Below are 11,019 nucleotides of genomic sequence, written 5' to 3'. Positions count from 1 at the left end.
TCAGCCATGTGGCCACACCCACATGCAAGGGAGGCTGGGACTTGTAGTCCAACTTCAGAAGAAGAGGCCAACTTGGCAAGTGGTGTACACTGGCAGGGTCTACCTTGGCCACCAAGGACCTCCACGTCCCTATATCCAGTGCTCACTTCTTAAGCCTCACTTTACACCAGCTCTCAGCAACATTGGGCAATGTCGGCCATCCCCCATCTTTTTGAAACACTGTTTTTGGCATCCTTACTAACTTTCTCTGGGTTTTCTCCAACACTCCTAGACGCTCCTCTCCCACCCTGAGCTTTCTTGTCTTCCTCTTCTCTCCCTGCACAATCTCACTTTACCGGCTGCCTCGATTACTGTCGCTTATACTCATGACCCCCAATCTGTCTCCAGCCTGATCCCCCTCCTGAGCACAAGACTCCTGGACATCCTCACGTAGCTATCTCAAACTCAACATCCCCACTGTGATATCCTCTTCGCCCCAAACCTGCTCCTCCTCCTGGACTTCCCCTGCTGTGAATGGCACCACCATCAACCCAACGACTCAAGCAGAAACCTGGCACGGCTCCTGACATCTTGCTTCCCCCTGCCACGGGCTCAGTCATCGAGCCCCGCTGCTTCTACTGCCTAAACCTCTCAGAACTTCATCCACTCCCATGCGCAGCCATGACCTCCACCCAAGTTCAAGCTACCGTCACCTCCTGCCTGTCACCTCCTGCCTGGACGTCAACAGCCTCTGAAGCTCTGCCTGCCCTAACTGATTCCCTACAAGGCTTCTCTAGGCTAGTGCTTCTGAAACTTGAGCTGCATACAAACCACCTGGAGAGTCAATTAAAGTGCAGATTTCTGGGCCCCACTCCCACCGCACCCCCCAGCAATCTAATTCTGATTCACTAGCTCTGGGGTGGGGCTCAAGAATTTGCATTTCTAACAAGCTCCTCTAAGGGCTTCCCCTGGAGCAACCCAAGCAAACGACGCGGACGCAGGTGCTGCCAGGAGGCCACGAGCCACGGATGGTTAAGCGATTAAAACAAAATAAATTTAAAACGCAGTTCCTCAGTAGCACTCGCCACATTCCAAGTGCTCAGCAGCCGGGACGGCAGAAAGTTCTACTGGACAGCGTTGCCTAGGTCTTGATGAGTGTTCTAAAAGTGAAGGCTGATTCTAGGTCCTTCTCTTGCCCCGTAGGAACTCTGACGCTCGCAGTGCCTCAGAGCCCTCGCTTTTAGGAAGCATGAAGGACGCCGGAAGCCGGGAGGAGGCAGACATGCTCCTAAACCTGCAGACAGTGAAACCATGTCGGAAAAGTGGGCGATCTTCTGGGGCAGGAGGAGGGCCTAGAACTTTGAGCTCATTGGCTGGTGGTGGAGGGCGGCTGCCAGTGCTTTCCTCTGATTGGGTACTTTCTCTCGCGGAAAGCCAATCCTGGAGGGCGGCGGGGGCGGGGCCAGGCTCGCCACACAGGCCCCGCTGAGAGTTCCTGCGCCCACCCAGCTGGTGAGTTCTGACCCCTACCCGGTTAGAGACCCTTCTGCCCTGGAAGCCCGCTCACCGCGGCCGGGGGCGGGTAGGTGGGGGCAGGTCCTGCCTCCCCCGCAGGGGACACCGCTACCCCCAGCCCTGAACCGCACGTGTCCAGTCTCACCCTCCCTGTGCTCAGTGTTCCCTCCTGTGAAATGGGATTGCGCCGGTGGCCGGGAGAGGCCACGTCCTGACAGCCTCCTCTGTTGTGCATGATGGGTGGCGGGTGGGGATTGAGGTGGGCCTCAGGACACGGAGGCCGTGTCCCCACAGGAGGATGGCCCAGGAGGAGGGCGGAAGCCTCAGCGAGGCGCGTGCGCGGGTCGGGGCCTTGCACGGCATCACCGACCTGGCCCAGAAGCTCCTCTTCTATGACCGCTGGGCTCTGGACTATGACCAGGTAAACCGGGCCAGGTCCTCACCTGCACCCCCCTCCCCTCATCCCGCCTCGTCTCCTATCTACGAAGCGGGAATAGTCAGCCTTGCATCCCAGGGTGGCTTGTGAGAATGAAGTGAGACTCACCCTGCAGTCCTGTCCCCGCGGAATGGCCCCTCTTCTGCCCACCCACAGTGGCCCTACTCTCTGGCCGTCCCCATCTCTCCAGATTGGCAGCCGCTGGAGATCAGGAGCCAAGACCTCCCCACCTGGGACTGCAGCCTAGGCACAGGGGCTGCCTGGATGAGGTGCCATTGAGTGCTCTTTCTGAACTTAGTTGCCTTGTGGAGCAGAGAAAGCCCCAGCAGTAGCTGGGGGCTGACTATCCAGTCCTGGCACCTTGGCAGAGGAAAGCACCTCATGCCTGGGTCTCCTCTCCCGTAGTCTCAGCAAAGCCTGGGCCCCAAGCACACAAACACAGCTTGGTCTGGCTGACTCTGAGACCACCCACACAAATGTCCCCCAAACATGGGCCCCTGGTGGCAGTTGGCTCAGCACTCTGTCCCCAGGATGTGGCCGCCCTGCAGTACCGTGCCCCCCGCCTCGCAGTGGACTGCCTCATGCAAGCCCTTCTGGGCCCGCCCCATGCTGCCCTGATCCTGGATGTAGCCTGTGGCACTGGCCTGGTGGCTGCAGAGGTGAGGCCATCGTGAATCCCCTGCCCTCTCTTCAGCCCCCCGCTTGCTCACATTTCCTGCAACCCTTGCCCCCAGAACTCTGCCTCCCCCCTCAGACTCACTGGTTCCAAACACTTGGGCTACATCCCCTGTGGGGTCCACTGCCCTCCGCCAGGTGCAGGGACCCAGCTGGGAGGTTGTGGGGGTGAACTGTAACAGTGCTCCCACCCCAGCTGCAGGCTCGGGGCTTCCTCCAGTTGCATGGGGTGGATGGGAGCCCAGCGATGCTGGAGCAGGCCCGGGCCCGTGGCCTCTACCAGCACCTCAGCCTCTGCACCCTGGGTCAGGAGCCTCTGCCCAGCTCTGAAGGTACTTGCCTTCCCACCCTGACACCCCAAGGCCCACCCTCTGACCAAGCCCATCTAACAGAGCCCCTTTCCCTTGCCAAGCCTCCATCCTGCTTGCTGAGCCCTCCACGAGCTCCCTCCCACACTGAGCCCCCGTTCCCCGTCTGAGCTCCCCAGTGCCTCTGAGACCCTCTCTGAGCCCTCTATCCCAGGATCTGACCTCAGCCCAGGACTGGGCCTTACCTGCCGTATCTCGCGTGGGATCTGGGTCCTGTAGACACTAGTGGCAGAGCTGGTCCCTGCCCAGGCCCCTCTGTGGGTACCATCCTCCAGAGTAATCTGAGACACGCCACCACACCACATCCGCACGCCCCACACAGGGACCTTCGACGCAGTGCTGATGGTGGGTGCCCTCAGTGACGGCCAGGTGCCCTGCAGTGCGATACCTGAGCTCCTGCGAGTTACCAAGCCAGGTGAGAAGCAGCCCATCGAACCCCACACACGCACCCCTTCCCCTCTCCGCACCCAGAGACACAAGCCTCAGGGCCCCTCAGGCCAGGCTATGGGCAGGGTCCTGCCCAGGGTCATACAGCCTAAGCTAGCATCCCAGCCACCAGCTGCCAGCCCAGGGCCCGGCCTCAGTTGCCACCATCAACAGAGCCAGGCAAATAGGCAGGGCAGAAAGGTAGCCAGCTTGCCACCTTTGGGTGGCTTCACCCTCCAATCCAGCCTTTGTTTCCTTACCTATAAGCAGAATGGCTTAGGCCTTTCCCCATAGGCTCATGGTGAGAATTGGGTAAAATGACGTCTCTGAGGCCTTGCTTCAGCCCTGGTAGACAGCAGGAGCTCAGTTCAGTTCCCTCATCCTCCAGCTTCCTCACTAACTCATGGATGGCCATCAGGTGAACCCGTTTCTCTTTTGGGGTCTCAGTTTCCTCATCTGTGAGATGGGGCTGCTCAGGTGAGCACGTTTGGTGAACTCTCCACCCTGGGGCTGATGTGCAGGTGAGGATTGTGTTACTCTCCTCCTGCTGTGTCCCTGCCCTGTGCTTGCCTCAGCCCTGCGGAGGAGGGACACACCCTGCTCTCTGGGCCTCCATCCCCAAGCCACCACGTCCCAGCAGGGGAGGCCCCGGGGAGGGGGGGGCCGGGGTGGGCCCTCAAGGGCCGTGAGTGCTCAGTGCTCTGAGAAGTCAGAGAAGGGAGGCATTTCCAAGGGCTGGGATGGGGAGTGAGGGCAGGTGGGGAGCGAAGTCATGGGCATAAAGGAGAGTGGCAGAGCATGGTGATCATGAGGCACTGACTTGAGGCAGGACAGGAGCAGAAAGCCCTGAATTTGCCCCAAAGCAGCAAGATCACATCTTCTCTTCTCCCTGCCTTCCTCACCCGCCCTGGGCCCAGCAGGGGCTGTGGCCCAGCCTGGGCAGGTCTGGGCAGGCTTCAGCCTCGGGGGGGTCACAGGAGCTGACAGACACAGGGACATTGGTGGGATCAGAGAGAGAGGCAGTGATTGGCTCCGGGGGATAGAAATCTCCCTTCGCTGGAACCAGTAAGGACCGGGCCTCCTAGCCCAGCCTGTGCCTGTCAGATCCCTCAGCTGGATGGAGCCCTGTCTGCCTGCCCACACATCACAGGCTCCCCTACTTTGGAGCTTTTCCTCTCATGGAGTGCCCCCCACCATCAGGGCCCTTCTTCTCCTCACCCCTTCCTCCAGGAAGCCTTCCAGGCACCGGTCTTTCCTGAGTGTATCTGAGCCCACACTGGGCATCCCATAGGTGCCTGAATACCTGAAGGGACGGGGTCATTCATTCACTCAGCCAGCGCTTAAGGCTTTGCCGGCCTTCCTGTGAGACAGGGCGGTCATCCCTGCTCTGCAGGCTGGGAAACTGAGGCTCAGAGAGGTGAAGGGATTTGCCATGTGCTTCCTTCCTGGGCATCCAGACACAGCCACATCCTCCAGCTGAGGGCCTGGTGAGCGCTGAGGAGGGAGCCCCCTCTGTCCAGTGGATTAAGCCAAGAATTCCCAGCATAAAGGACACCTGGGCCTTGAAGCATGTATAGGAGGCTGTCAAGCTGAGGAAGCAGAAAGGTGTCCCTGGGGGAGGGCCAAAAGCACCAAAGCCGTGGAGATGGGACCAAGCTGGGAGAACTGACACCCTTGAAGACACCCTAGGGAGGAGGGAGGGCAGAGTGCCTGGAACTGTGGCTCCTGCCCCTCCCCCACTCACCTGTCCCTCCCCACCCCTCCCCAGGTGGGCTGGTGTGTCTGACCACCAGGACCAACCCATCCAATCTGCGATACAAGGAGGCACTGGAGGCCACCCTGGACCGGCTGGAGCAGGCCGGGGCCTGGGAACGCGTGGTGGCCTGGCCTGTGGACCAGTGGGAACTGGCTACCTCCGAGCTCGAGCTGGTGCCTGGCACTTCCAACAGTGATGGTTTCATCTCTGGCATCATCTACCTGTACCAAAAGCAGAAGGCAGCCCAGGTTGAGGGAGGGAGGCCCAGTCCCCAGTCCCCGGCTGGCCTCTGACTCTCTGTGTGGCCTCAGCCGGTCCATGCTCAGGCCTCCTCTGCTTCATCTGTAAAGTGGGCCACGGCACCAATCCCGGCCTTCAGGAGAGCGCAGCCTATTAAATGAGTCCCAGGAGGGAAGGCAGGACTCTGGCTCTGTGGATCTCTTGCCCCAGGAAAGAGTGACCTCTGTCTCCAAGAAGGACAGAATGAGAAGAGACAGGACAGAGGGGGCCCCCACCCTGGCCTGTCCCTAAGCCAGGCATGCTAGGGCCACAGATGTGACTTTATGACTCCTCCGAGAGTCCCGGGCCCTCTCACCTCTGACTCACGGACCAGGAACCCAGGTATCTGGGCCTCGGCCAAGCACTTTCACATGTCCGGGACCCGGTCTCCTTGTCCCCAAAGGGATCAGAACCCCGAGCTCAGGGTGAGGCTTGGAGACTGCTGTGAGCTGGGCAGGTAGAAGGGCTTTGGTGACTGTCAGCATGAACAGGGGCCGTGGGAAGGCTTCCTGGGGGAGGCAGCTCTGAGCTAGAACTACAGGACAAGCAGGATTCAGAGGGGTGGAGAAAGAAAAAAGGGCATTTCAGGCTGAGGGCAGGGACAGCCTGAGCAAATGCCAGGCCGTGGGACCTGGAGGGTGAGCAGACCAGCCTGGTTGCCCAGACAAATCTGGACAACGACAGAGAGGGCAGGTGGCCCATTCCCCAGGGCTGGCTCTCCCTCCTGGGGTCCCCAACACTTCCCCAGGCTCCTGGGTGCACACCGTGTCTCCTGTGTACAGGGTTTGCCCTCCAGCAAGTGAAGGCCTTGAACAAGGTGATTCCAAAGGTCAAGCCGGTTCTAATTTTTCTCAATTCCCCAAAACCGGTTTTTCAAGTGTTGCCATCCTGGCCACAACCAGTGGTCCTCCCCTCACTGACCCCCTGCCCAGGCCTCCAGCCCGGCTCCGCCTAACTCCACAGCTGAAATCAGAAACGATACAGAGTCTTCCTGTGCACAGGTCCCATTTATTGTAGAAAATAATAGCAATTACCGTGATGAATAGATCTTAAATTACAAAACAGAAACCACATAGATGGGAGGGAAAAGCCCCCAGGACTTCCTAGGGTGAGGGCCAGAGAAAGACCGTTCCCCCTGCCCTCCCCAGGCCGGCCAATGACATTGGCAGGGGTGGCGAATCCAGTGGCGGCAGATCCACAGGTGGCCAGTCTCCAGGGGCATGGGGCGGGTGGAGGGTTCTGCAGAGGCTGCGGGGCAGGAGCGGGAGGGTACGGGCAGCCTGTGGTCCCCTCCCCCACCACTACCCAAACCAGTTTGTAGCACCCCTCCCCTCTAAACTTGTCCGTCAACTCTGTGTCAACTCTGTGCCCCACCAGCAGGTGGGTAAGCAAGCCGCAGCCATTCTCACGACCACAGGTTTCCAGGGGGCCTTACAGCCCAAGCGCTTGCTGACCCACCCAGAGGATGCAGGCAGAGGGAGTGGGGAAGATCAAAGAAGGGGACAGTGGCCAACATGGTCATGGGCAGGGTACCCACTCAGACACAGAGCCCAAGCAAAGGCAGCTGAGCTGTCCTGGCCAGCAGGAGCCAGCTCCCTCCTCCACTACCACACCCTGATGCTCCCGTCCCCTCTCTTGTATCCACAGACCATTCAGAGGTGGGTGGCACTGGAGTCTCTCTCCATCCATCCTTGCTGGTGTAGAGGAGGCCATGGGTATGTGTCCGAGAGGGCCAGCAGGGGCTGAGAGCTGCCGACCAACGGCTCTGTCCACGCTCACTCAGCCCCTGGCAGCCTGCAGCCCGTGGCAGGGCCATCCTGGGGTCACAGGCTGCCCTGAGCTCAGTCCGGGGAGAAACAAAGCCGACAGGGAGAGTTGAGCCGGGGCGCCTTACACGTAGTTGCTGGCTGGGCCGGAGCGGGCGGCTGAGTACTTGGCCGAGTAGGGCTTGTCTGTTCTGGGCGGGCAATTGCAGCAGAGTAGGGCCCCGCCGAGAATCAGCAGGCCGGAGGCGGCCCAGCCGACGTAGAGTGAGGCGCCCATCTCGCGCTTCTGGCCAGAGGCCACCAGTGGGTTGTAGAAGTCACGGATGACATTGTGGGCCGTCCAGGACACGGGCACTATGGACAGCAGGCCAGCCAGCAGGAACACCACGCCAGCCACAATCATGATCTTGGCCTTGGAGCTCTCGTCCTCCACACAGTTGGTGCACTTGCCGCCCACCACGGCCAGCAACACGCCCAGCACGGCCAGGATAATGCAGATGACCATGAGGGCGCGGGCGGCCTGCAGGTCCTGCGGCAGCGCCAGCAGTGAGTCGTACACCTTGCACTGCATCTGGCCTGTGCTCTGCACCACGCAGTTCATCCACAGGCCCTCCCAGATGGTCTGCGACGTGACGATATTGCTGCCAATGAAGGCCGATACGCGCCACATGGGCAGCGCGCAGCTCAGTATGGCGCCCAGCCAGCCCAGCACGGCCAGGGCGATGCCCATCACCTGCAGCCCCATAGAAGCCATCGCTCAGCGTCTGCAGGGGCCTCGGACCTGGAGGCTGTGGGGATCCGGCTCTGGGGGCTGTAAGAGTCCAAGTGCTGAGGACGGACACTCAGTGTCCACAGGGAGCCCTCTCAGGGCGAGTCAAGAGGCAAAGCCAGTCGGAGCAGCCCCCAAGTGCCTGTCCCAAGAGTCAGAAGCCGCCAAGTGTCTTTCCTGAGAAGCAGAAGCACAAGCCCAGCAAGCGTGATCAGACCAGTTCCTTCCGCCGCCCACAGCTACTGGCGCTCTCAAACTGAAGATTGGAGCAGTTATAGGCTCTGCTGAGGGGCGGGGGCAGAGGGAGGGGTTTCAGGCTCTGGGGCCTCCCCCTGACCAGTTTCTCTGGATTCCTGAGCCTGAGCCAACAAAGACAATTTAAGGCCCCAGCCCTGGGCCCCTGAGTCACCACCCCGAGAGCCAGTCTCAGAGGAAACTGCCCTCTCCCGGTGCCCCCAGGCCCATGCTGAGGTCAACCTGGAGACAAGACACTGAGTCACAGCCACCAGCACCTGGGGGCGAGGAATGGGGGGAGGGCCGCCAGGCCCAGCCACGCCCCAGGGCTCCCTCATTCCAGGCTTGAGTGGGTGGGCAGGGGTGGGGACCCTCAGGGAGAGGGTCTGAGGATGAAGTCCTGGGAAGGTGGAAGAGCAGCCCCACCTTGATTACTGTAGTCATGTCCTATCTCCTTCAGCAGGGGCCTCATCACTACTATTGTGGTTCTCATCATTCATACCTTTGCCTCACCAGCAGTCTTGGCATTGGCCTGAGGAAGTCCAGTTTTGGGGAACGAGAAGCTGAGCGGCCAGGATTCCTGGGTCCATCACCCACCCTCCCCATCTCTCACCACCACCACCCAGCTTCCCAGCCCTGCCGGAGAAAGGGGCCTTGGAGGTGATGCCCTTGAGGCCAGAGAGAAGGAAGCCTACCCTCCCCCGACCATGGAAGTTTCTGCCAGTTCTAAGCCTGTTTGGCTGGAACTGAGTGGGGGAGGTCACCATGAGCCAGCCATGGGCCCGACCCTGGGACATCAGCCCAGCAAATGGGTGTTTACTCTGTGAAGACACACAAAACAGTTGTCCAATAAAGCCAGGATGGGTGCAAAGTCCCGTGAGACTTTGAAGAGAGGGAGAACTCAGACAGGGTGGGGGTGGGGTGCTGGGGAGGGGACTTGCCAGGGAAGGGGGACTGCACAGCACAACTCCAGGGGGTGCCGTATTCTTGGGTCATGCTGCAGAGGGCAGTGACGACAGAAATCACCATGAATGGGTGGCCCCGGAGTTGTGCAAGGCAGCAGGACTGGGTGAAGGAGGACCTTCTGGGAGAGGGAGCAGCAAGAGCAAAGGCACGGCTGGGGAAATGCCACTGGTTCTGGAAACCTCGAGGAATCCAGTCTGACCAGACACCGGGGAGTGGGGGGGTGGGCCTAGGGAAAGTCCGGAAACCTCTGCTTCAACCACCACCGAGCCCTGGGCTGGGCGCTGGGTGCCAGGCTGAGGTGTCCACACACCTTGGAAAGGTGCCCCTGGGAACAGGATGGAGGTGGAAGTAGGGCAGGGGGTCGAGGATCAGGAAGGGCCCATTTGGGGCAGGGGGCTGAGGGAATCTAGAGGAAGGGGTCACTGTAGGGGGCAGACAGTGGCGGGGGCTCATCCCAGCCAGATCAAGGGGACCCCTCACCCTCCACATGACCCCTGCGTGTCTCTCTCCCCCACCATGTGAGGGGCACGCCTCAGGGGCCAGACTCCAACTCGTCCTTGAGCCCCCAGCATTGTCCAGCACTGCCCCTGACCCCCTGGGGCGGCTGCGTGCCCAATCCTCGTGTGTGGTCCTTGAGCTTCCTGTGGGAGAACCACCAAGCGTGTGTGGTTTGGGTCAAAGCCTCAGCTCACGGCAGGCTTTTGAGACAGGTGTGTTGACTGCCTGGTGAACCGCAGGGCAGGCTGGGACAACCTAGAGAGATAGGGAAGTGGAGGTCTTGTATCGTGGTCGGCTGTAAACACGTCTGTCTCCGCTACGAGGCTGCGGGTTCCTTATTCAGCCTCAGAGCTCGGCACAGGGGTTACACTCTGTAGGTGCTCAGTTAACGCTCAAGGCGCTCAAGAATGCAGGAGGCCTTCTCCTGGTCCCCAGACACCCTCCCCCACTCTTCCCCACCCCTCCCCCCCACAGGCACAGTCACCAACACAAACAGAGATGGTTTCTGCCTAGACCACACCTCCCTGGGGGTTTCCTTACAAGGCTCTGAGGAACAGCACGCACCCAGGCCTGTGGCTGGCCGAACAGCAGAGATAAGCAGCCTTTGAGATGGACAATAAGTGCTTTCCTGCTATGACCTCATCACAGCCTCCCTGTCAATAAGCAGGGCACGGACTCTCATTATCTTTGCACAGATAGGTAAACTGAGGCCCAGAGGAGGCTGGGGGCTTGCCCAAGATGGGGCGGACACTCCAGGTGGCCCAGCCCATCAGCAAGCCATCTGAGTACAGAAGTGAGTTGGCCAGATGGCCAGCCCCCCCACACACACCAACTTCCTGCCCTTGTTATCCTGGGACACAGCCAACTGGCAGTTGGAGAAGCAGGAACAAGGGACGGGGAGCATGCAGGCCCTAGAACTTTCCACCTGGGGCCCAACAGAGTTAACTAGGAAGCTGCCCTTCCCCGCCCAGCTCAGCCATGCACATCAGAGGGTGGGGGGGGCTGAGGGCTGGGGGGAGGCAGGCGTAGGAGGAGCCCCAGGCAGAGGGCAGGCCCGGGGCAGGGGAGGTCTGCGGGAGCTCAGGTGGGCTAGGGGCCCAGGTGTGGAGGAGGAGCTGGAGGGGGTCCTGAAAGGCCTTGGAGCAGCTATGCGCCGGAGTGGAGCTGGAGAGGTGTTTGTTGGTGCTTGACTTCTGCCAGGAGACACTGGCCAGGTCCCACCCACCTGCCACAGAGAAACACCAGCGGAGCCGAGACACTTCTGCACCCCTGTGGCTCCCCGAGCCCGGGTCCCCCAACAACAGCTCAGATGGTCTTTGCTGTGACACTTTATAATGTGTCTGCCATTTGTC

General features: G+C 60.5%; 2 protein-coding genes across 2 annotated transcripts; one reads left to right on the top strand and one right to left on the bottom strand.

Annotated features, from left to right (window-relative positions):
- The first annotated feature begins 1,343 nt into the window (after window positions 1-1,343).
- Window positions 1,344-9,097, top strand: METTL27 (methyltransferase like 27). The gene is given in 8 exon segments (XM_014850458.3): window positions 1,344-1,491; window positions 1,789-1,915; window positions 2,461-2,589; window positions 2,802-2,937; window positions 3,296-3,388; window positions 5,168-5,288; window positions 5,290-5,776; window positions 8,720-9,097. Coding segments are annotated over 6 exon segments (816 nt in total). The 5' UTR covers window positions 1,344-1,491; window positions 1,789-1,792; the 3' UTR covers window positions 5,504-5,776; window positions 8,720-9,097.
- Window positions 6,423-8,234, bottom strand: CLDN4 (claudin 4). The gene has a single exon (XM_014850460.3). The coding sequence runs from the start codon at window positions 7,952-7,954 to the stop codon at window positions 7,325-7,327; it is 630 nt and encodes a 209-aa protein (XP_014705946.1). The 5' UTR covers window positions 7,955-8,234; the 3' UTR covers window positions 6,423-7,324.
- Window positions 9,098-11,019: the final 1,922 nt, after the last annotated feature.

Source organism: Equus asinus, chromosome 14 (genome assembly GCF_041296235.1).
Source record: "Equus asinus isolate D_3611 breed Donkey chromosome 14, EquAss-T2T_v2, whole genome shotgun sequence".
Taxonomy (NCBI): Eukaryota; Metazoa; Chordata; class Mammalia; order Perissodactyla; family Equidae; genus Equus; species Equus asinus.
Note: the sequence above shows the minus strand (reverse complement) of the source record. Positions and strands in the feature narration are given on the sequence as shown.